The sequence below is a fragment of the Lissotriton helveticus genome, chromosome 12, assembly GCF_964261635.1.
Source record: "Lissotriton helveticus chromosome 12, aLisHel1.1, whole genome shotgun sequence".
NCBI classification, from domain to species: Eukaryota; Metazoa; Chordata; class Amphibia; order Caudata; family Salamandridae; genus Lissotriton; species Lissotriton helveticus.
The window spans coordinates 866,845,270-866,871,747 of record NC_136073.1 but is presented as its reverse complement, the minus strand read 5'-3'; the positions used below and the strand labels follow the sequence as shown (position 1 = coordinate 866,871,747).

Sequence of the window (26,478 nt, the reverse complement as noted above, 5' to 3'; positions counted from 1 at the left end):
GGGCTGCGCTTCGCTCCAGCTAATGGGCAGGCATCTCCCCTCCTCCCTGGAAACATTACAAAAAAAATAAAAAAAATGCTGTATTAAAGCCCCCTGGGAAATAACAGGGGGGATGTCCGCAGCCGAAAAGGCAGCAGATAAAGGCAATATTTAACCCCCGGGAAATCCAGTTAGGAAGGGGCTGCTGCGGTACTTGAAAACAGGGCAGCTGCCACAAGCCGTTCAGATATGGGACGAGGGGGGGGGGGGGAGAGAGGCAAAGCCCGGACTGGAGTCTGGGAGGGAGGGCGGCTGGAGAGAGCAGGCCCATTGGCTACACTTGAGAATTGAACAATAGAAGACCAGAGTTCCAATCTCAGCTCCCCTGCCTGAACACGCCATGTGTGATTCTGCAACATCTCATCTGCCTGTACCCTGGTTCCATTACCAACCGTGAGAAACAATCTTGAGTGCCTGTATCAAGTGGTAGAAATAAAAAAAAAAAAGAAATGCGCTATACTGTTTAATCTGGTGCCTAGAAGCCAATGAGTCTGTAGTGTGGAGCTGCTATATACATCTCTAAATAAATAGCCCGGGTCTGGGTCCTTGTTAAAATGTTTCGTCAATAAAGCACTCAAAATTAACGCTATTTTCGGGTGTGGTAATACAAGCACTATTCCGAGTTTCATTCCATGGGATGGGGAGTGTCCCTACAAATCTGTTTTAGGCGCTATTTCTTCTATGCTTCTCTCTTTCAGTCACTCTCCCATTCATCAGGTTTTCCTGGCGGAAGTCTAGCAGGGAGAGGAACTCGGAAGTGAGGTGCTGGAGCAGAGGTCATGACCCCGAGCCGGTCGTAAACTCATGTTTTTATAGCTAAATCGGGCTTAACGCAGTTTTTACTACGCAGACCTAATTGGGGATTTTGTTTATTGGAAATTCCCCCACTATGTTTGAATTAACATATGAGCACCTCTAGTTTTGGGGCAGGTGTGTGGAAGTTTTTAACAAAGGCTTTTATTGTTTACAAAGGCAGTGGAAAGGTAGAAATTTGACCTTAGCCAGTGCTGTGTAAAGAATTTTTGGGGCCCCGGGCAAGACATATTTTTAGGGCCCTAAGTTAGAACAACTTTGAATGTTATTACCAGGGACCGCAACAAAGTGTTTCGATTACCATTGGCCAAGAGAGAGACAGGTAGAGGCCGAAAGAGAGACAGGTCCCTTGGAAGGTGGGGGGCCTGGGCAGTCCCACCTTCTAAGCGGGCCCCTTGCAAGGTGGGGGCCCTGGGCAGTCCCACCTTCTAAGCGGGCCCCTTGCAAGGTGGGGGCCCTGGGCCGTCCCACCTTCTAAGCGCGACCCTTGGAAGGTGGGGGCCCTGGGCCGTCCCACCTTCTAAGCGCGCCCCTTGGAAGGTGGGGGCCCTGGGCAGTCCCACCTTCTAAGCGGGCCCCTTGCAAGGTGGGGGCCCTGGGCCGTCCCACCTTCTAAGCGCGACCCTTGGAAGGTGGGGGGCCTGGGCAGTCCCACCTTCTAAGCGCGCCCCTTGCAAGGTGGGGGCCCTGGGCAGTCCCACCTTCTAAGCGGGCCCCTTGGAAGGTGGGGGCCCTGGGCAGTCCCACCTTCTAAGCGCGCCCCTTGAAAGGTGGGGGCCCTGGGCAGTCCCACCTTCTAAGCGTGCCCCTTGGAAGGGGGGGGCCTGGGCAGTCCCACCTTCTAAGCGCGCCCCTTGGAAGGTGGGGGCCCTGGGCAGTCTCACCTTCTAAGCGCGCCCCTTGGAAGGTGGGGGCCCTGGGCAGTCCCACCTTCTAAGCGGGCCCCTTGGAAGGTGGGGGCCCTGGGCAGTCCCACCTTCTAAGCGCGCCCCATGGAAGGTGGGGGCCCTGGGCAGTCCCACCTTCTAAGCGCGCCCCATGGAAGGTGGGGGCCCTGGGCAGTCCCACCTTCTAAGCGGGCCCCTTGGAAGGTGGGGGCCCTGGGCAGTCCCACCTTCTAAGCGCGCCCCATGGAAGGTGGGGGCCCTGGGCAGTCCCACCTTCTAAGCGCGCCCCTTGGAAGGTGGGGGCCCTGGGCAGTCCCACCTTCTGAGCGCGCCCCTTGGAAGGTGTGGCCCCTGGGTAATCCCATTTTGAGCGTGTCTTAAAAGGTCTCTGACCAAAGCTCATTTCAGACTGTCCTATGTAGGAAATTGTAGACATTTTGATGCAGGCGGGTTCTTTTCGAAGGCGGATAGGGCTGGTGCCGGGTCACTTGGATGCCAGGCACTTCATGTATTAATAGCAAGCTACAGGACAACCCTGGGGCAGTTTTGGAAACCTCTGTCCCAGGACGCAGGGCCCTCCCAGCACCCTGTTCTAGCTGCAGCTGCTTGCTTTACTAAAACTGGTTATAAATAGGGCTCCAGGTTTTATGGTATTTCTTTTTATGTCATTTCTGTCTGTATTTATCCATTTTTATTTTTTGTCAACTTTATCAGTATTTATTATGGGTTTTGTGAAAAAAGTAAAGGTGAAACCGGTATATTTCCACATTTATTTAATCAAAAGATGTACAGTCCTGCTTGAATGCCTGCCAGGTTTCAGTGATCTGAACACCCGCAGAAGATAAATCAATGCACTTATATGAAAATATGCACATTTCAATATTAACCTTGTGCACATCTACTGCTGTTTAGGCCTCTTTACTAAAATCCCTTTCTTTTTTAACCCCCTTACCTATCAATCCACAGCTATTGGCCTGGCAGTCATGGCAAAGTGTATTTAGAATCACTCAAAAAAGCACTCAATTTCCGTTTTTATCCACATTTAAAAATAAATACAGGCAAGAAAATTAATGGTTTTCTGTCTGTATTTATCAGTAAAAACTGGTAAAATCGGTGAAAACAGGGAGCCTTAGGTATAAAGTGCGATTCACCTGCGTCACTCACTCAACGCTAAAGCGCCCCTTATAACCCGTTCTGTGCATGAGGCACAGTTGCTCAGGACGAGCTCAGGTCGTCATGGCTCGTGGAACGCTCACACGCGGGGATAATTCCCCTGCTGTGCTGAACGTTCCATGGGAACGGGTGTGGCCGTGACGAGCTTAGCTCGTCATCAGCACACGAGCACCGTGCCTCATGACGAGCTGAGCTGGTCATGAGCATGGGGGCGCTGTGCGCGCCCCCCGCCACCCAGCACAGTGGGGGGATTTACCCCCGCATGCAAGGGGTTAAAGTCTTCAGAGGATGAATGGCTGAATGTGCCCTCGTTGGATTTGAACTAGTAGGTCGCATGTCGTGATATCAAAGTCAACAATATCGACCTATCAGAATATCCCGTCCACTGCATCGCCTACCACGCCTTCTCACGGTAAGTAGACATCTCCTATTCTTAGCTCCACATCACACGGGGCCCTTTAATCTCTGACGCAAGAGGAGCCGCGAGACGGACTTTCTCAAAGTCCACGACTGGGGTGCCTCCGTGTCTGGGCAAGACTCTCTAAATGTAGTTACTCAGTGTCTCGCTCATTCCTTACTGTGACGTACGACATGTTGTTGATGTAAATTGCTTTATCTCCACCTGTACTTTGTACCACTTTCCCATTTTCTAAAGCGCTTTATCGTCCAGGGACTTCTTTGCAGCTCTGTCAAGAACCGGATAACTACATGAAGACAGGGGCATATCATGCAATGAGCACATTAATACAGTGAGAAGATGTGTGAAATAATATTGAGACAGTGGGAACTGAACTCAGGAGGCAAGGTTTTTAAAAACGCTTTAATATGCTCTTTGTTAGAGTCTGGACAGCTGAGCTCTCGCAGCGCTGCGTTTTACAATGAGTTAATATAACATAAAATATATTCCTTGGAAAAATATATTTTCACAATGTTTTAATGTTGTCGTTTACAGGCATACACAAAATAATATCGTGCAAACACACACACAATAATGTAACACACACACAAAGAAATATGCAATTATATTGGGCCCATGAAGAAACGTTTCCTTCTAATGCACTACAAGGGATAGAAGAACAAACTTTGCCTTTCAATGCAGTCCAACCAGCACATGAAAAGCCCTGCCTTGGAATGGAATCTGAAGAAACACAGGAACACCACTTTCCAAAGAAAAGGGACACATACTAAACACAATCCTAAAATGCAGGCCTTAAGCTCACCATAGAGAAACACTGCATCTTATTGGAATACTAAATGCCACTTGAACATAGGCAGTCTTTCAATACAATTTTTAGTAACACCAAAAATGCTACTTTGAATGCAATCCTGTGGGATAGAAGCAAAGATTGCCCTTGAGTCCAAACCTACGGCCATAGTATCCTATGATGTAATCAAATGTGGTACACGAAAAAACATTACCTTTTAATGCAATTCGATGGGGCACAAGGACAGACTTCTCCTTTCAATGCAGTTCTATGGGCACACAGACAAACTTCTCCTTTGAATGCAATCTTATAGGATACAAGGACAACCCTCTCCGTTCAAGCCAATCCTATGGGGCACAAGGACAAACATCTCTTTTCAATTCAATCTAATGGGGCACAAGGACTAATTTCTCCTTTTAATGCAGTCCTATGGGGTACAAGGACAAACTTATCCTTTCAATGCGATCTTATGGGGCAGAAGGACAAACTTCTTGTTTCAATGAAATCCTATGGGACACACGGACACACTTTTCTTTTCAATTCAGTCCTATGGGGCACCAAGACAAACTTCTCTTATCAATGCAATCAAATGTGGGCACAAGGACAAACTTCTCCTTTCAATGCAATCCAATGGGCACAACAACAAACTTCTCATTTCAATACAGTCCTATGGGGCACAAGGACAACCGTCTCATTTCAATTCAGTCCTATGGGGCACAAGGACAAACTTCTAATTTCAATGCAGTCCTATGGGGCACAAGGACAAACTTCTAATTTCAATGCAGTCCTATGGGGCAAAAGGACAAACTTCTCAGTTCAATGCAGTCCTAAGGGGCACACAGACAAACTTCTCATTTCAATGCAGTCATAAGGGGCACACGGACAAGCTTCCCCTTTCAATGCAGTCCTATGGGGCACAAGGACAAACTTCTCCTTTCAATGCAGTCCTATGGGGCACAAGGACAAACTTCTCCTTTCAATGCAGTCCTATGGGGCACAAGGACAAACTTCTTCTGTCAATGGAGTCCTATGGGTGTATGTAAATGTTTGCAGTATAATGCATGCACATGGGACATAACAGCAGACGCTGCCACTCAATGCAATCCTATGGGGCACAAACTCTTCCCAACTATGCAACACTAAGTAGTACATAAAGAGACAGTACTTTTCAATACAGTCCTGTTGGCCACTTTAACAAGAGTGTAGCTAAATGCATAAGAGGGAGAAACGTTGTAAGCCTTTTTGTCATTGGTGATGGGTGTGACGTCATCACAGACATAATCGCACTCTTTAACGCTCACACAACCAAATATTTCTATACCGTAACTTAGTATTTTTCATGTACTCAGTGCAGTGGCATTGAAAAGAAGTCCTGTATATGTGCCACATCCCACTGCACTGCAGGGCATTGTTTGCCAGGACCCCCACTAAGTTTTACTCAAAGCCAGGGTCTCGCACCACAGACATAAGCCAGACATAATGTTTTTGCGAACCCTGGTAAAAAAAAAAAAGCATCAAAAAAGGATTGCTTTCTATAGAATATACGTAATAAGAAATCGATTGTAACAAAAGTGTGAGGATGGAATTTTTTTTTAATCAGATTTAAAATAGTCCCTCATGCATTCCAATAGAATGACTAAGTAGAAGGAGGAATGATACACCAAACAGTCAATAGCATCAGTGAAGAGACAAATACTATTCTGAGTGAGGCAAGAGTTTATTCAAACAAAAAAATGGTAACAGCAGGTTGACACAGCTGCACTCATTAGACAGACCTAATGAAAAAATGCCTTAGAACAGACCGCCTCGAGCACCCATATCTAGTTGAGGAATCTTTGAACTTGTTGCTTGGTATCTCCCTGTAGGCAATCTCTTTCTGCCCTCTGACCCTCTTTGAGTAGAAGAAAGAGGCTTCATGTAGTCTGCAGAATTATTGGCTTAATGCTTCAAGCGATGGGTGGGTGAATGGTTGAATGGATGGACAGACAGACATGAGCGGAAGGAGGAAAGGTTTGGCTACGTGGATGGGAGATTGGTCTGCAACAACATATCTGTGGGTGACTCGTACAAATGTGAGTGAATGACGAATGAATGGCTGGATGGACAGCAATTGTAAAACAGTGTTGACGTCCCATGGATGACACGAGCTGTTTCATGCACTAGTCTGTGCCCTTTGGTTTCACTTTGAGTCCACAAACCTTCATTGAACCTCATATATATGTATCTCACTTGTCACACATTTCACTTTTCATCCTCGTGAAAAAAGGAGTGACTTTTCTTAAACTTTGCGTGACAAGGTCAGGACTTTCGCGACTGGGTATTGTCTCTGTAGTCCCAAGCTCGTGTGCAAGGCTCGGACCTCCCGCCCAGGATGAATGCCGCAACAGGTTGTTTTCCAAAGGCGACCCTTCGCCCTTCCCCAGCTGCAGATAATCTTTGGGCGTGCTGCTGACGTCACGGCCGTGTCTTCTGGCAGCCAGATAGACTTCCTCTGGTTCCCTCAACTCCTTGTAGGGACATTTGATTCCAGTGCATTTGGACTTCTAAAGCCGCTTTGGCCTGCCTCAGGGGCCTGGTGCCTAATGAAAAGCTTCTAAAGGCGCCAGGAGCCAAGGGCGGGGAAGGGTTGTCTTGGCTACTGGCGCAAGGCAAAGAGGACATTTTGAGATTCAACCGTTAAGTGATGACTTTAATTTGACCTTCCAGGATGTGGACAATGTGAGACCACTTTAGGACTCTCTGTTGGGGTCAAGCTTCACACATAAGTGAATAACTAATTTTGACCTTTCTAGGGTATGGTTAGTGTGGGCCCGTTGGGTATTGCACTGCCGACCCGACAAGGAGCATCCCAATGATGAAGCATGACCCCCTACCGGGTGTGTGAGGGCATTATAATCCAATAAATGGATTCCCAACGTTGAACCACGCTGGTCGGGTTGGTTTAGATTCCCTTCCGTATGACTCACATTTTTTTTTTTTTGCAGTTTTATTTCGCGCGAACTTGACCCGAACCGAATCGGGTATCAGAGCGCTTTACATAGCACTAGTTACGTTACATGAGGACACATTCATTTTTCTTAGGCACGGGGAGATGAAGTGATTTGCCCAGAATCACAGGATGTTTGATGTCGTTACCGAGACTCGAACCCAGTTCCCCAGGTCCGAGGTTGAGCACCCTAGTCGTTAGGCCAACTCCACTCCCATTCCTTAGGAACAGCATAAACTTTTCTTTATAATCATGTAGGCCTACCAGTTGGGGGTCAATCTCGATTTACAAAGGCCTTGACTTTGACCTTGCATTTGTGGCCCGTGTGAAACCCCTTTAGGCCTCCCTGCTGGGGTCAAATCCCACCGATAAGTTAAGACTTTAACTGGGCCTTCCAGGCTGGGATAAGTGGGAGGGACTTTTCATCTCTGCCCAGTTTCGCAGCGCTTGAAAGGGACGTTTACTGTCTCGCACTCGCGTGCTTCGTGGAAGGGTGCAAGATCACACAGTGCGACACAGCTCCTGCCACAGGGCAAACTACCTATATATATTCCTAACAAAGGTTCAAGAAGCAGTTTGCTTAACAGTACAATATCCTGATTTCGCAGCTGCTACAGGGACAGGCTCGCCCCTTGCAGTGTGGAAGCATTTGGTGAATTGTTCACCGGCTCTAAACTTCCTATTTATTAGGATATATGGAGTTAATTGGAAATTAGATATCCCCTGGGACGGGTCCAAGTCATACTCGCCTGTTTAATAATTTAGGAAATTCTTCTACGACCAACACAGTTAAAGAAGGTTGGATATTTTTCTCCCCTTTTTTTTAAACAGAACTGTTTGTGACGCTCAGTGGAAACTGTAGTCCTGATGATGACCATGTAACTCAACAGTGGTCGAAACGCCGTAGACGCTTATGTGGCCCAAAATTATCGGAGGACACATTACCTTTGTACATGTTGTTCCTTTACTCTAACGTGTATTTTTTTGTTTGCCACCTGTCTGGTTTGTGATATGTATTGTGTGTATACCAGCACTTTTGTCTTGTGTTATTATCTTAATCTTTTTATAATATGAAATACATTTGTAATACATTTTTCCAGAAATTGTCTCTTTGCATATGGGTTTTCTTTCTCTTTTCTTTTCCTTGTCATATTGCGGTTTGTTTTTTGCTTGATTTCTGTGTGGATATTGTACTTTTAAGCAAACTGCTTCTTGAACCTTTGTTAGGAATATATACTGACGGCCCCTGGTTCAGGTGTGTTGGGCTCCCCCTGTGGTAGGTAATGACAGGGCAAACTACCAACCTCCGTACACAAGTCTGTGAGCCAAGTCACTCACGAGCACACTGGGAAAATGGAATTCCTGAACTCTGCACTACACTAAAACCGTATGACGTCACATCTGAATGGTCGTGGGCAGGTTACTCTGAGTGAGTCTGGCAGCTGGGGGAGAACCTGACAGCGATGAGAAATGGTGGTTGTTAAAAAGAAGATTACTGTGCCCCTAATATTAGGAAAAGCGTGGCTCAATGGTTAGAGCGGCAGACCCTGATGCAGAGGTCTGGCCCGGGACCAGGGTTCAATTCCCGCCTCGGCGGCTCTTGGACTCAATTTCCCCGGACCTGATAATTCTCGCCTCGGTGCCTATTCTAATCATGGGTCCCACTCTGCAACTCTGGGCAATAGCTTGCTTAATCTCCACAACGCCCCCAACAGTGCTGGGATGCCTGGCTTCACCTTGGGGGTGCCCCGGAGTGGACATTTCACAGGGAAAGCCAGGAAGGCTTCCACCGCGGTATGAGTGCAGCGCTGGGACGCCCCATCGCGTGGGCAGCTGTGCGCTTTACAAATTCAACACATTCAACATTCATTCATTATGACATTTTGCTGCAGAATTAATAAATTCTCAAAGTTCAAAGATGGGCTCGAGGCCTCTGTCCTACAAGCAGCAAACCACATGGTGACTGGGAACGTAGCACAACAGGGTGTTTAGACTAGAGTGAGAAAAATGGTATAAAATTATGCATTTAAAGTGAAGTGCCGTTATCATCCGTAACTTGGTTTTGTTTTTTTAAACACAAGTGGGTGCAATGAGTGGAAAAGTGACGATAGAAACAGACGGGAGACTAACTGAAGAATAAATGTTTCTAAGCGACACATTTTCTGTGTACAACGCTCTTGCAGGAACACGTTGTGCATAATACGAAGTTTTGGGAAATTTGCCAATTCTACTTAAAACAGAAGTTCGGGGAATTTCGCCTGCAACATTAATATTTCCCCCAGGGCTATCCAGTTTATGACACTTCGGACCAGAATAATAACAACAACTTTTGCCCTGCTGGTGACTTTGTCTAAATCTGTAAGCTTTGGTGGCAATCGATACAAACCGAGAAATTATGCCATTTAAAGAAATAAAAGTGACAGTGCTCCAGAAAGAGAACCGGGGAGAGGATTAATGGAGCAGGGAAGAACTGAGAGAGAAGAGGAAGAGAGAGACATTCGAGCGAGCAACAGGAGAACAACGGACGCCCTCACCCAACAACATTTTATTTACAAACTACAGGTTTCATTTCATGGTTGTCCCACGACTTTCAACCAGTGCATTGCAATTAAAAGCTAACGGTTGACCCCAATATCATCGACACATGAGCCTTTCAAACATGACTCTCTGTAGGGGTGTCACTCCTCCATACGTGCACCGGGCGGCCGGCAGGGCTGGGGAAGGTCAGTCCCATGTCAGGCTCTGCATGTGTTTTCCACCTGACACCAGACGCCGCCGCCCCAGCCCCGCCGGCCTCAGAGGAGGGTTTGCGGGGTGCTTGAGGGCCTCGCCAGGCCCAGCAGGCTGTGCTGGGGTCGGTGAGAGCAGCTGGAGCCCGGGCCCCTTAGGGGCGGCCGAGGTACGTGCCGCCACTTTTATTAATGAGATGCGTGACGTCAATGGGACGCAGCGTGAGGGGAGCCCTCGGTGGGATCAGCGTCTGCAGGCCGCGGGTGGGAGGGAAGATCCGACCTGGAGTCCAAGGAGCGGAGGGCTGCTGGAGCCGAGAGTGGAGGAGCGGTGCTGAGGAGAGGGGGAGGGGCTACACAATGCACCGAGGCAGGGAGAGGGGGTCACCAGGGGGGAGACTAAGGTGGCATACCCCCGATTTATTTATTTATATGAAGATATATCAGTCTATGCCTCAAGTGACGCATTCTTCACTCCCCGCCCCTAGAAATGGTAATAAATAGCATATTAAGCTTGGCACGTCTGTAATATATGTGGTTACAATTTTCCATGTGCATTTGATGTAACACAAATATTGAATGCTTCTGTGAGTGCAGTAACTGTAAGGCAGTAAAATCTTTTTCTTCTCATGTCACTTTTGCTGTACTGTAGTAATAAACTTGAATTTGACCTTTGCGCTGTAGTAATAAATGGGCTTGCGTTTATTAGTACAGTTGCTCACAATAACATGCTATATATATATATATATATATATATATATATATATATATATATCATGTGATCAAGGCCGCTGGGACGGCCGAAAAGCGTCTTGACTCTTTGAAAAGGGAAATAAAATAATGCACTTACAACTTGGGCCCACGCTCGTGATTTTGCGCTGAAAGCGAGGTTAATCTGCGAGATATTGCGGATATATATATATATATATATATATATACAGCAACGCTCCAAAGAGTGCCACGGGCCGCAGCACCCTCTTAGAGACGAACGGACACGAAATCAGGTAGCGAGTGCAGCAGTGTCTTTTTTATTTCATTTTCTCATGTGCAGCAGGAGTGCCACGATCCGGATGCGTTTCGGCGACCCTGTCGCCTTGTTCACCAGATTACAATGTGTTTGCCATCACAAACCAGATTTTTTTTTTAAACGGCAAACCACCAATCAGAACACTAAATCCTGTACCATGTGACCATTTTTTTGTGCCTCATAGAAATAGCTGACAGACTTTTTCTAGATTTGGTTGTCTACCAAAGTTGACGAATTTGCAATTATAAATATATATACACATCACATAGAATATGCCTCATTTATAAAGGGAGAGAACAGACCGTACCTCAATAAGCAAGGGGGGGGGGGCGGGCATTACCTCATTTAGTAAACAGAGAAAGGGACAGCCTCGGTTGCCAAGGTGTAGAAAAGGGTACGCCTCATTTACAAAGGGAGAACTGACTTCACTTCCGGTGTACAGGCAGACAAGGGGCCTGCCTCATTCAACAGAGAAGAACAGGCTTTACCTCATTTGTGAAGGCACAGAAGAGGGTGTACCTCATTACAGAAGGGAGAGCAGGCTATACCTCATGTATGAGGACCCAGAGGAAGGTGTACCTCATTTATCAAAGTAAAGAAGCGTGTTTATCTCACTAGCTTTCAACTCCTTTGCCATGTGAGTAGCAAGGCTACCTCAAGTGCAAAGGCCATGAAGGGTTCTACCTCTTACTGCCCCGCAGAGAGCGAGGTTTTAACCTATTTACTAGGCAAATAATGACGTAAGGCTAGCTCATATAAAAGAAGAGAAGACGTACCTCTATTTACATGGGCAGAGAGGCAGCTAAGCCCGGTTACTGAGGTACTGAAGGGATCTTACTACAATACCAAGGTGGATAAGGGGATTTCAGTCACTTATTCAAGCAGGTAGTGTCTTTCACCACAATTAGCAAAGTCAGAGCAAGGTATTATTACATCATTAACAAGACAGTGAAAGGAAGGCACCTCCGTAGACAGATACACCTGAGCGGAAGGGTTTCAGCCCCTGAAAACCAGTTGAAATGTCGCTGCACTCCCATGTCCTATGGTACGTTCATGTAGGCTACGTCTTATGGACACTGCCTCGCTCGCCCCAGCAGAGAATGGGGTTTACCTAATAAATATATATATATATATATATATATATATATATATATATATATATATCTGCAGCAGGTTGTTCTTGAGAACAAGCAGAAACATGTCCACCAGAAGTGGGTAGGTTCTTACTTCGTGGGTAGGTTCTTACTTCGTGGGTATGCGGGAACTCTAGGTTTGGGTGGGCGCCTGGAACCACTGAAGTTGGGTGTCTGTTCTTAAATTCATGTTAGCCCCTCTCCACACAGTCCGATAGATCTCATTAGGACTCCAACCTTCCACGTTCCGCTTGGTCCATAGACCCTCACATTCCAAGCATCATCACATTCTTACAACATTTCCGTCGTTTCAAAACCTTGCGGTATGGCTCGGATGAGCAAGTATGCACCAAGTGTCAAGAGGTAGGTGTTGGACAAATACATTCAAAAATTGTTTTTATAGTGTAGTAGTGGAGGGCACTGTGGCACGCCAATGGAGATTTGGGAGTCCAGCGATAATCAAGAATCTATGATATTGTCTCGTTGCTTCGCTTCTACCACCGGAGAAGGACAAAGACCCATCACCTTGGGGTACAGTGTGGGTGGACAACCAAACAAAATCAACTTTAAATGGTTTATGTCCATTGAGTGTTTAATGGATTAAAGATATTAAGGAAAATCTGTGTTTTCCGTGAGCGCTTCCTTGTTAAAGAGTCTGGTATCATTTACGTAGTAAAGAAACCTAACACCAGACTTTGTAGAAGTTTAATCAGTCTGGTCATATAGGATTTAAGAAGGTGATGGAAAAGCCAGACTTTGTGGAAGTTTAATCAATTGAGCCATATAGGATTTAAGAAGATTGTGGAAAGCCAGACTTTGTAGACGTTTCATGAATTGAGCCATATAGGATTTAAGAAGGTGGTGAAAAAGCACGGCTCTGAGGGCTCAAAGGGCATTGAAGAAAGGAGAAATTGTAGATATCGGAGTTCTTCTCAATAAAAGGGAATCCACTCATTTCAGAAGATATCTCTTTAGCTCCCTGATCTCTGGTGTATAGAGGAGGGTCGAGTGCTCAATGGCGTCAAACACTACAAATCGAAAGAGAAATATCTGTGGCCAAACCCACCAACATCGACGTACACTCATGTCCACAGTGGTGGCCGGGATGACTGACCGATCTGTCTGGAATTGTCGCAGGGGACTCTGTTCATTGACGAAACTTTTAGGAAATTGTGCAAGATATTACAAGTTCAAAATTGGCATATTGTTGGGCAGGTCTACTTGGTGGGGCTGAAACATTTTTTAAAGCAGATGTGCATCGCCTCAATTCAAGACGCTAATGACTATCCCCGACTCCAAAGATGTCGAATAATCTTTGATGATAATAAGACTATTTCTTTAATCCTGTGGGGGAATCTGTAGAATCACTTCTTTTGAATAGCGTACTTGATTATCTTAGAAATGGTTTAAAATGTTCCATATGGAATTTGCTGCCTGTATGTATTCGTGGTATGGACGAACTGCTCGCTTTCAGGAAAGCCATTAAAACTTTCCTCTTCCCCTCAGTGTAGTCTATTGGTTTTGTGACACCTGTGACGACCTTCGCGGCTGTGTGTGCTATTTTGATCCTTGCAGCGCCGGGACGTCCCTTTGCTGGGGCAGCTGTGCGCTATAGAAAAACGCCAAATAAAAATAAATAAAATACATTAAAAAATACCATGACATTGTATATAAAAGGAACCTCTGTTCCCTTGTGATCTGTCTCAAGAGTCATGTTTTTTAACTCCATATATATAGTATTATTTTTCCTGTGAAACATTTGGTGAATTCCTCACAACTCCACTGTTGGCGTGCTACTCCTTTCCCTAGAAGCAGAGCTGAGCTCTATAAAAGTTGGCTAAAATTGTTTTTGTATTTGTTTTGTCCATTCTGGTAAAACAGTACAATCGGTTTTGATTATTTGTTATTTTTATGCACATGCTATTGTGCTTGATACACAATTTTAATCTTAACTTCCTTTCTAGATGGCAGTTCCTTTTTTAATCCCTCAACCAAGAAGATAAACAATTTTTTGGTTTTAGTCTGCCATTTAAATTGTTGTACGGGAACACTTTCACATAGACAGCATGTGATTCAGTCACACCAAAAATTATTTAAGTATTCAATTGGCCTCTATTTATCATTAAAGGTCGACTATAGTTTTCCTGTGAGTAACACCCGCTATTATGATTTAGACCCGCAAGGAGGAGAGTGGCTGGTATCAGGCGGGTTAGGGAGGTATAATGTCAAGGTGGCATGAAGATGGCATGAGAAGAGGAGACGTTGCTACAACTCTGTCTACAGAACACCAGATTGGATGCATGACCTGCTGTGTGGGCGGGGCATTCATCTATCCTTAGTACAGATAGGCCCGGTCGCAACGTATTTGGCTATTTAAATGGTCCATCTAGTGAATGATGTCACAATAGGGTTTACAACCCAACCAATCAAACAAAAAGACGTTCTGGAACCCCCATTGTTGGTGATTGCTGATGAAGCAGGATTGGGTAAGAGGACACGCTATATACATTCACTGGATGGCCGCTTTAAGACCAAACCAATCTATCCGCAGATTGAAATTCCATAAATCTAATCCGCCAGCCCACAAGCTGAGCGGAAAACTGCATGATATTACCAACGTTTATTTGATTGAAATAATAATAAGTACTTAATGTCTATCAATCTTACATGGTGCTTTAAAGGAACTAATGATATGCAAATCCATAAGACATTTATAATTGTATTTTTTTTCTTTTTTCTCCCTCTCTCACTTGTTTCTTGCTTTACTAGTGTATGTAAAAAAGTTTTTTTTCATTGTTGATGCATGAATTTTCATAAAAAAAATGAATGTCCATCAAGATGAACAAAGGGCAGAGGTAATAACTGCGTTTACATTATAACAGTTTGTACTAAAAAAATGCCTCTTCAAGACATGAAATAAATGTAGAGAAGAGATGCTTGGTGGGACCATAGTAGTGCGCAAAAAGGACAACGTTTTTCATGCCGAGGTGCAGACAACTGCAAGCCCTAAAGCAGCCAGGGTCTCCCCGCTTCTTGGTGTACCCCTGCGAGCGGTTCCTTGTGCCCACGGCAACATGACGTACTGGGATGCACAGGAATGTACGCATTCTGACAGCCCCACCGCCGCAGTGTGTTACCGCCACTGCTTTGTGCATGCTTTTCAAGGCAGCCATGTTCACATTCTAAGAAACAGCATAAACAAGACAGGTGTTTACTACGCCCGGTCAAAAGGCAGAACAGTATAGAAGGAATCAGGGTCTCTAGCTGCATTTCAAAAGGAGAATATTTCTGGTGTTTCATATAGAAACAGCGTGGTGCTGCATTAAGGCCACTGCACACAACTGCCTAATGGCGTTGCCACAAATGGCCACACGAGGGAGCTAAATACCAATAAATGACCTTACTAAGGCCTTGTTACTAGCAGAAATACAGCCCCAGAATAGAAAAAATGCAATTTTGCTGTTGGGTCCAAATGTCAAAATAGCCGTATGAATAACCTTTCAAAATAAAGCCTTTCTCCTCAGAACACGTCTCGTAGCGAGGCCCCTTTGCCACCACTTACAGAGTATATTCCATCACTCAACAATATATCACCATCTCCTAATCTTGCCGGACATTACACAACAAGACTATTCTCTGTAAAAAATAGGAAACACAACCACATGCAATGTTAAAAGGCCACTTTGTCTCTGGGCAGTATGTACTCCATACTGGTAAAGGGCATTGCGAGTATGAAAGTGTCAAAGGATCATACCAACATAACGTTCTGTATCTTTTCTTACAACTGTCCCTGGAGAGTTGTGTGTATGCACAACTAAGTATGACTTTACAAGAAGTAGTGCCCTGTAAACATGACTTTATTCTAATAAAGAGTAACCCACGGAGTCTCTATAATATCCTCCCATATTTTTGACGTTTGAGAAAACTAGGTGCAAACAGAGCCCCCGGTTGACATGACCACGTCTTCATGATTTGGCAAAACACTATATCCGGGTCCAGTGTGAGTGCAGTGTGTAGAAGCTTGTGAGAGAAAACCTACAATTAAACTGAGCAGTATGCTTGCACCATCACAATGCTTCCATAATGGATAACAGATACAAATGCCCAAAATATTCCCAAATGCCTCTCTTGCTTTGCTCAAACAAGCGCAATTATGGATGTGCGAATTGGCGGAAATGTAAACACAACACCTTATATAGGAAAAAACACTAATGCACATATCAAACTAATAGTTGCTAATTCTGCGGCTGGTTTATTATTCTGACACCTTGCGTCGGTTTCCTAACCACACTAAATTGTGACCCAGAGACGTGTAGTTTGTTCTACGGGGTTTCCCATTCCCTGCATTATATTATTTCCTCATTTCACTCACCTGAGAGGTTGGGCTTGCACATCGCAGGTGTATTGCTGCTGGTCTGCCGTCTATAAAAAGAAAAATGAGTGAAAAATATTAGTGTCGGGGACATACCATGTGATGTCACTGATGGACAGCTTTTAGAACCCTCAGGGCTGAAAGGGATGTCTTGAGTCCAAGGACGGATGTACGGCATTACGACGCGTACTGTTACAACGCGTGCCGTTACAACACGTTTTTTTCAACGCAAGTCGTTACCACGACTTGCGTTGGAGGGGGTGCGGACTTAGGAATTTTTTTATTTACTATTCCAACACCAGCCTACGTACAGTAGGGAAGGTGTTGGATAGTAAATTAAAAAATTCCTTGTCCTGCAGCGCCCTCCAGCGCAAGTCGTGGTAACGACTTGCGTTGAAAAGACCGCGTTGTAACGGCACGGCGGTGTAACAGCCGCGTCGTAAAGGCTGTTCACCCTTCCGATCGGTCATTAACGCTGACAAACATTCATGGATGTAACAGAAAAACAGTGGTTCCCCTGCAGTAGTTAATGTAACTCATTTAGTCTTTTCATGATCAACATTTGAAAAAAGTGATTAATGGGATTCATTTCATTGTGGTAACATTATTGCTGATCACAATGCATATATTGTCACAAAAGGTTTGTTCATGAGTTTATATCCTTGATTCACATAGAAACCTTTCAATGACGTTTCAACCCTAAATTACTTAACGGGCCATCATCAGGGCGGTTCATTTTGAATATCTGAGGGGTTCTACAGGGTGGACCTGAGAAGTCCTAATGGAAAGTAACAAGAACATTGAGAGTATGGGGCTCATCCCTGGTGCAAGAGGCCAGGGAATGGAAGAAATCTCAGTAAGACAGCCTGCCGGTGGATGAGTACGCATGCAGAGTGTCACACACAGCAGGAAAACCAAGAAAGTGTAACAAATAAAATAATTGAAAAAAGTAGGCCCAATAGTTAAGGTGTAGGAATTGTGCTCAGGGCTTGTTATATTGAAGGAAAAACCATAATTGAAAGAATGTGGAGGACAGTGGAACACCGGTCTCTGTCAATCCTGCAGTGAATAATGACTTTATTGGTCAATCCTGAAATGCTCCTGACAATGTTCCATGTGAGACAAGGATACAAGATCATATAATGTCTTACTGTGACATCTTTGTTTTCACACAAATCCCCCAAAAATCTGTGTAACAAGGCGTGATCTACTTCTGGGCATCAAACAATATTTCCGCTAGTTTTCTTGTGTGTTATCTATTTAAAGTACTATGCTAAACATATCTTTTTCTACATGAGTATTTTGAGACTGTTGTTATCGATATTAACATCATAATGAAATGTGTTCAATTAATTATATTGATCAAATGTTGATCATAAAAAGACAAGGGGCAAACTTAGAGTTTTGAGGACATTTTACTCAGTCAATACTGCCATATTTAGAATGTCTTTGACTTTAATACGCTTTTATGGAGGTTGGATATTCAAAACGATTTTGATTTAGTACCCTGTTCGCTAAACTCTTAAGAAGGACGGAAATTAGTTAATTTGAATACTCCAACCACTGTTTTCCTGCTGCTTCATCGCGTAAGGTTCCTTCTTGACTTCCTGTGGGTTTTCCCTTAGCTCCTTCTTTAAGAAGATTCATCCTCTCTTCTAGCTGACGGGTATGGGACTGTATCTGAACTGTCTCCTGATCCGTCATAGACTTTGCGTCTGACATGTACCTGACTCGGCCCTCACCTAACTGTATTTTAAACTCACCAGTCTCTTTAGATCATGATGCGTACATGAGCTGGTCTGTCAGCCAAGAGATTGGTGATTAGCTAAAGGCCTGAGTTAGATCTTTGTGGACGTGATACTTGTCCCAACGATGACATCCTATAAGGTGCGGGCTGCGAAGTGTGCGGAGATTTGCCTAGCCCACGTTCCACGGAGAACGCAGAGTAGGCAGATCTCCGCACACTCCTCAGAGGAGTGGAGTTTCACGGAGTTTGTTCCCAACTCCGTGGACCTCTGCGTAATCCCGCCCCGCCCAGGGTTACATCCTATGGGATTAACATTTCCGCAGACAGGATATCCATCACCGTTGTGGTGCAGTAACCCGTCCGTCAAGATCTAAATCAGTCTTCAAGCATAGATTGACCATCACAAGGTCAACACAGGAACGATCAAGAGGCATCGATCTTATGGCTGAAAGAGTGAAAGAAGAAAAAGGCAGACTGATCTCCACCCGCAACTCTATCGACCTTAGTAACACAGATTTAGGCTGCTCATGTAAGATATAGGGGCATTTTTAATTGTACCTGGTGGTAAACCCGATAGAGACGCTGAACAGTGAAGTAACATCACAACAGATCACTAATGTGATCCATAGAATCGCCAGCAAACGTGACCCTCTTCTCTCCATGCACATGGATTTTGACTTATCACTTACTTTGTCACTCTGTCTTGCAGATGGGTCAGCATCGCAAAGTTGCTCCGTACAGTGCGTAAACTCGCCAGGACCTAGAGAAAAGCACATCGAAAGCTTGAGCGTGATTGGTTCAGACTTGAACAACTCAACAATTTATGATGAACAGATGCGTGAAGGTGGCATGAAGACGATGGGTTTAATCGAAAATGAAGTCAGCATCATTTGGTGATTAAGAATACATTGTAGGCTTGAGTCAATGGCTTTATCCATTGTCATGTCCACATCTTATAGAGATTAGAACCACAATGGATGGTTGAGGTAATTGGACTTCTTTTTCACCACAGACTTTTACCCAGAGCATGAGAAAGGCAAAAAAGTGAGAAAGACGAAGGAACAGACATAAAGCAAAAGCGTGACAAAGAGGTGAAAAGACCCTGAAACAGTGAGAGAAAGAGACAGGAGCTGAAAGGTGGAGACGAAAGAGGCATAAGTTGGAATCAAGACTCAGTAGCTGTGATATTCTGCAACTGCAGAATATGACCGTGTCGGTGGTGAGCTCTTAGCAAAAACTTTAAACTCCAGCACATTTTTGTGTACAGTTTAAGTACTGGTTGACACATACCTGTGCAAAAGGTGTCACAATCATGTCTTCTCCGTGTCTGCAAAGAAAAAATTCTCATTAGTTGACAATGTTTGCAGAGTTCCAGATGTGTTTTCCCTCTGATAATGCATAATAATTTCACATTTTTGAGATGTTCACGTGCAAAATTCCCCCTCCAGCAGTCCCTGGTTCGGCCATCACTTAAAAGGCTGTCGGGTGGTGGATTGGTCGGCTGGGTAGGCGTTAGATAATTTAGTGATAGTTGCTTGCCCTGCCTCTAGAGGGCAGCCTTCAGTCAAGGCTGATGTTAATTCATTTCATCTATCTGGGCCTAGAAGCCATGATGCCAATACAAGAAACCAGAGATTTAGGGCCAGATGTAGGTAGCTAAATACTGGTCGGTAACAGCCCAAAATCGGTGAATTTCCCGTTACTGACCGGTATTTAGCCCTTTCTAATGTAGGAGGCTGGAAATAAGGATTCGGTAATTTACCGATTCCTTATTTTAAAGAATCGGTAAAATACCAAATCCTTAAAACCTATGTAGGTAGAGTGCATTTTTGCTTTAAGGATTCGTTATTCACCACCAACTACAAGTTGGTGGTAAATACTGAATACCTTTAAAAAAGCTATATTTGCTTTTTTAAGGTGCCATGTGGCAGACATACATGCACTTAGGGCATGTATGTGCACCACATGTGCCACCCTTGAATATGTTCCCGCTATTACCGATTCGGTAAATACCTAATCTGTAATAGTAAATGGCTTCCCATTCATTCCTATGGGCCTCCAGGCCCATAGGATTGAATGGGAAGGTATTCCTTATTACCGAATCGGTAATAAGGAATATTACCTAATCGGTAAATTTTACATATTTTTTACCTACATCATATTTACCTATTCCTAAATACCAAATGGGTAAAATTCGGTATTTAGGAATCGGTAAAATGAGATTACCTACATCGGGCCCTAAGTCTTTGATGTTCAAATGGACCTGCCCGGCCACGGTCCAATCCTAAAAACAACCAAATGAAGAAAGTTGCTTATCTTCAGGAAGAAGAACCCATCACATTTGGAAAGTTTACGCCCCTCCATTCTTTGTTCACACAGACACCTCCTCTAAAAAGGAATACACCTGAGATTCTTGTTTCTGATTTTAGTGTTTTAGCTGCTCTTCGACCACATCCACAAAGTTTAAATGTCAACTTTGACTTGTATTGATTCTTCAATAATGACTATCAACATATTGTCAAGGTAAGTAGGAGTGAAGTTAAGAAAAGAAAATCTATACTTCTCCGGGTATTATCACATTGACAATACGTCGGTAGCTGATATTCTGAAGCGGATGCTGATCGACATTTGCGACCTCGATACTGTGGCATTCAACCCTACTGGACTCGTTAGGTGCTGGCGACATTAGATGTTTGAAATAAAAAGGAATTTACGCTATTGACATAACTGAATGAGCAAGGCACCGAATGAACACAGGAGGCATAAGAGGGAGTGACCATGAAAATATCTGTATGAGTAAGATGTTGGTGTGAACTATGTAATATAGTACTCAATACAATTCCATTGATATTCCTAAATTGGAAAACAGCTCCCTTTTCATGATATTCACATACATTTATCAATTCCAGACAGCAGGTCAGGTGCCTGAGTTCTCACCCATAAATTTTAATAAACATTTTGAATAAAAATGATGAAGCAAATAGATGAGTTAAAAAAGTGAAATAGACCTGCAAGTGAACACAATATTATGGAGCTGCCAGAAACTCAGCATAACACAGAGAGCTCTAAGTCAGTTGTAGCTTTTTCTCAAATTAGATAAATAGAGTGGGATCAACCACAAGTTAGATAAAGTGTTGTTATCAGACATCTTCCTCAACTTGCACTATGCCACAAGTACAACTGCTACCACTTCTGCTGGACTGTGGTCCTAAGCTACTTCCGGCTTCGTCAGTCACTTACTGACCACGCGTCAACTTCCTGAGCTCAGGCACGCGGGGAAACTGTGACATAAGAGCAACGCAGTACGGCCTAGAAAAAGATGGAAAACTTACAGTTCACTGGCGATGGAGGAGTTTCGAGACATTGCTTTCGGTGACATGTCGTAGTCACTGTCGGAGCGATAGAGGAAGGACTCTCGCCGTTGGCTGTGTGGGAAGTTTCCTTGTAGGATGAGTGCGGAGCCCGGGCTAGCCTGGGGGTCCAGCGGGCTTCTCCCCGTTGACAGGCCATTTTCCACATCAAAGCTGGAATGGAAAAAGAAGAAAAGGTTAGAAACATGTAGCAAGAATATGAACAGATCCTCTTTCTAATATTTAGAATTTTAGAACTATGTCTTATTTAAAAAGAAAACAGAAGATTAAGGTAAATTCCCTTTTGACCCCTCGCAGAAAAGATTAAGATGCCGGCAAAATGGTGGCAAGATGCGAATACTTTTCATTTAATGTTCATCTAGTTTGTCTGTTAACGTCATAACTATTGTTATAAAGAGCTCTGATACCTTCTGGCTTGGCCAGCACTTGATAAAACTCTTAAATAAATAAATCTGAGAGACCTCATAAGCTTCAGAGGACATGGAGTGGGGTGGGGCACCTACAAAATGGGAAAAGTTGTGACATTATAACTGGGTCCAAATAGCAAAGATGAAAAATTAGAGCAATAAAAACCTCATAAAAACCATATAATCTACTCCGTGAGACTTAGCGACGTTCTAGTACTATGCCAAATGTTTAAATTACCATGAAGCTAATAGCAGAAAGGTGTTTCTTAACATGAGATCAATGATCATATATAGGACAAAACCCAGTTAAAATCCAAGAAGTTATTTTTACCAACAGTTACTGATATTCTGGTAATGGTTACGAAAGTAGTCGATTGAATGAGAGTCCATTGCCATCAATAAACCCAATGGAAATGCCAAAGGAAGATATTCCGGAGAGGTTTTGCATCCTACATATTTACGGAGAAGGTAAGGTCCATTATGAAGCCATTGAGTTACCGCAGTCCATCAACACGTAGAACAAAATGTAAAACGACCTACAATTATGACCTAGCTGAAATCTACAAAGCCATTGAAAGAGTCACTGAATTCTACCACATCATTGACAGTGCCGAAGAGTAACAATTCTCATTAGCATTAAAACTGCCAGCGAGTGAGACGTCGCTAAATCTACCACCTCATTGAGGCTTCTGATGAGAACTCTTTGCTGTAATCTACGACGCCACCTGGATGGCCAACAAACGAGATACCACTGAAATAAACCGCATCACTTAACGAGCCAGTGAGTAAAACTGCAATGTAACTATACCATCGAAATTGCTGATGAGCAAGACTTTGAAAATTACCACCACACGGATGATTTGACGAGTAAAACTTCATTAAAACCTGCGATGTGGGAGGCGGTGAATGAGGGAAACTTGGGTGAAATGTACCACATCATTGAGGCTACCGATGAGTAACTCTTCACTTCAGTGAACAACGCCACCAAGACGGGAAATGAGTGAACCATCACTGAAGTCCACCAAACCATCTAAGATGCTAATGAGTGAAAGTTCGCTGAAATCTACCGCACCATTGAACTTGCTAAGGGGTGAGACCTCAATGTTCCACCACGTCATCGAGGCTGGGAATGAATATGAACTCAATGAAACTGACCACGCTACGGAAACTGGCAATGTGTGAGATACGATTGAAATCGACCAAGTCACCAAAGAAGCCAACTGTGAGACGTCACCAATATCCATTAATCCACCAAAGAAAAGACGAATACGACTTCAATGAAGTTCACTACACCGCCAAGGAGGCCAACGAGTGAGACGTTGAAATTTAACATGTCGAGTCTGCAAAAGACTAAGGGCCAGATGTAGGTAGCCCAATACGGGTCGGTAACGCCTAAAATTACTGAATTTCGGCCGTTACCGACTGGTATTTAGGGTTTGAGATGTAGGAGGCAGGTTTTAAGGATTCAGTAATTTACCGAATCGGTAATTTAAGGAATCGGTAAGTTACCGAATTCTTAAAATACCGAATCGGTAAATTACTGAATCCTTAATGTAGGGAGCACTCAAGTAAGTGCATTTTTCATTTAAGGATTCGTTATTTACCACCAACTACAAGTTGGTGGTAAATACCGAATACCTTTAAAAAAGCAATTATTTGCTTTTTAATAGTGCCATGTGGCAGACATACATGCCCTTAGGACATGTATGTGTGCCACATGTGCACCCATGCACTATTCAGGGGTGCAACAGGGTGTCAATGTGACACCCTGCCACCCTTGAAAATGTTCCCCCTATTACCGATTCGGTATTTACCGAATCGGTAATAGTGAACGGATTCCCATTCATTCCTATGGGCCTCCGGGCCCATAGGAGTGAATGGGAATTACTGAATCGGTAATACCGAATATTACAGATTCGGTATTTATTACCAAATTTCTAGCTACATATGAAATACCGATTCCTAAATACCGAATCGGTAAAATTCGGTATTTAGGAATCGGTATTTCATATTTACCTACATCGGGCCCTTTGACTTTGCCGGAATCGACCATAGGAATGAGGCGTCCAATGGGTGACAATCTACTAATATCTACTACACAGCGGAAACGTCCAATGATAGCCATCCTGGGAAGTTACATTTCAGGAGAGTCTCTATCATTGAGTGAGACCACTAACATCGGTCAGGCCGCAGGGTCCACCAATGGGTGAGACTTTCTTGAAGTCTACCACATCATGAGATTCCATTGAATGACACCCAGCTGCTATTCATCTGACAGATGTGTTCGCTGTGCACACATACTGAATTTGAGTACTGTACGCGTATACAGAATTTTCGGTCAACTAATAGTGGTGAATAAACCTAATGGGCTCAAACTCAAAGAAGGCCAGTATCAATAAACTGTATGAAACCCAGGACCCCCAGAATGATCTAGACCTGGTGCAGTATGCACACTGCTGAACGACACCGCCTAGAAGCCGCTAGTAATGCAGATAAGCATAGACCGCAGCTGGCACCGGACAACCGTGCGTGTCCTTGCTCACCCGTCTCTAGCCTTCATCAGGGCACCTCAGGATCAGACCGATTCACCGGCCCTGACCGAAGTAAGCTGAAAATAGCCCAGAGAGATATTTTTAGCAGTTCAGCGACAACGTATCGTTGGCAATCCATCCTGGCCCAATGGGACTGAGCGGTGATCTCAGTACAAGCTTGTGACAGCTGGCCCCGCCCTCCAGTGAACTGCGAAGATTGCGCCATGTCACTCGTGATGAGGACGGATGGGACATCTCAGGCGGGTGTCACCTCCCATCTTTAATAATGACAGGACTTCTCAGAGGGGTAGTTTGGGGGGGACACACACATTTCATGTCCTAGATTAACAATGTGGAGCAGTTGCAGCAAGTATACTGACCGTGGTATAGGAAACCTACATTCTAATACTGGTTCTGGCCATGTCCATATTATGTAATCCTGAATAAATCAATTTACATTCTGGGTCCCCTTTAGCTTACAAAACAGCCTTAGAAGTGCCTTGCAAATAAATGGCTGCCACCGGTGTTAAGCGCTATATACGAAACCTGAACCACATTGTTCAGTTTTTAAGTGTTCATATGTGAATAGGTTTGTGCTTCTCCAATATTCTTATTAATTTCTCTCTTCCTCAATCTGCCATTATAAAACTAATAGTTGGTTTTCTTTTCTAACACTTCATCTCCATGACCTATGGCTCAGACTTTCTACCCAAGATGAGGTGAAACAGTCAATGAAGTAGTTATATTTTCAAAATATGTTCATATGGTTTTTAGTTCAGGATGTGTCATTAATGCTATGTGGCCACGAATCTTAAACATATTGGATAACTTATTTCGTGGACAAAGTTGAATGCCAGGGGAGTGTGGAAGCTTAAAACATTTATTGCGAGGGTGTAAGATTCTTGGGACTTGGGACGTGGCGCTTGAGTCAGAATGTTTGGACTTCAGGCAAAAGCTTGTTTTGTCTTTTGTTGAGAGTCAGCCTGCAGTTGTTGACCTGTCATGCACAAACAGCCTGTGATGACAAAGCAATTCTTTGTAGAAGATGCAACAGATTTTAAATTGAGTTCCAATCCCAGCACCCATTGAGACCAATCCAAACATTGTGTGATTCTAGACAAATCACTTTGTCTGCATGTGTCAGAGATTGTAGACGTGTGTTTTCTTGGGTAATGTACGTATGTGTTAGATGAACATTGAACTATACAGTGTGACGTCTTCCAATGCCCCAGGTAAATGTTTCCCTTGCCCTCTTCTTCCCTTCCCACCCTTGGCTCTCCTATCTGGTCTCAACTGACCTCCACACGCCTCTTGTTTCAAGGCAGCCTGGTACAATATTTTCCTGTAATTAGCTATGTTGCTCCTTAAAGCTAAGTTTGCACAAATCTATAGCTGGTGCAAGAAGTCTCATTATGTGGCAATTAACAAGCGCAACGTGCAGGAGTGTTCGCTGGTATATTGTCATATATATATATTTATATATATCTAGATATCATTTCTTAAAATTGATGGATTGAGACAGACAGTGGTGCCATGCCAGGCAAGATGGAATTTAAATCCCAATTGAGAGACCAAAATAGGAAGGGATTTCAGTGCAGGATCAAGGCATGAGTAAGTATATCACACTAAACTCAAGGCACGAGTGAGTATATCACACTAAACTCACGGCACAAGTGAGTATATCACACTAAACTCAAGGCATGAGTGAGTATATCACACTAAACTCAAGGCACAAGTGAGTATATCACACTAAACTCAAGGCACGAGTGAGTATATCACACTAAACTCAAGGCATGAGTGAGTATATCACACTAAACTCAAGGCACAAGTGAGTATATCACACTAAACTCAAGGCACGAGTGAGTATATCACACTAAACTCAAGGCACAAGTGAGTATATCACACTAAACTCAAGGCACAAGTGAGTATATCATACTAAACTCAAGGCACAAGTGAGTATATCACACTTAACTCAAGGCACAAGTGGGTATATCACAGTAAGCTCAAGGCACGAGTGAGTATATCACACTTAACTCAAGGCACGAGTGAGAATATTAC

At 44.0% G+C, this 26,478-nt stretch overlaps 1 protein-coding gene across 9 annotated transcripts in view; it reads right to left on the bottom strand.

Annotated features, from left to right (window-relative positions):
- The window catches only part of PDE4C (phosphodiesterase 4C), a 1,009,779-nt gene that overhangs the window by 63,888 nt on the left and 919,413 nt on the right, over positions 1-26,478 (bottom strand). For all 9 annotated transcript variants that reach the window (XM_078670885.1, XM_078670887.1, XM_078670886.1 and 6 more), the window contains 4 exons: positions 21,444-21,635; positions 19,402-19,438; positions 18,801-18,871; positions 16,365-16,414 (listed from right to left, as the gene is read on the bottom strand). In XM_078670885.1, the coding sequence (XP_078527011.1) occupies positions 16,365-16,414; positions 18,801-18,871; positions 19,402-19,438; positions 21,444-21,635 (350 nt within the window). The remainder of the gene's footprint in view (positions 1-16,364; positions 16,415-18,800; positions 18,872-19,401; positions 19,439-21,443; positions 21,636-26,478) is intronic.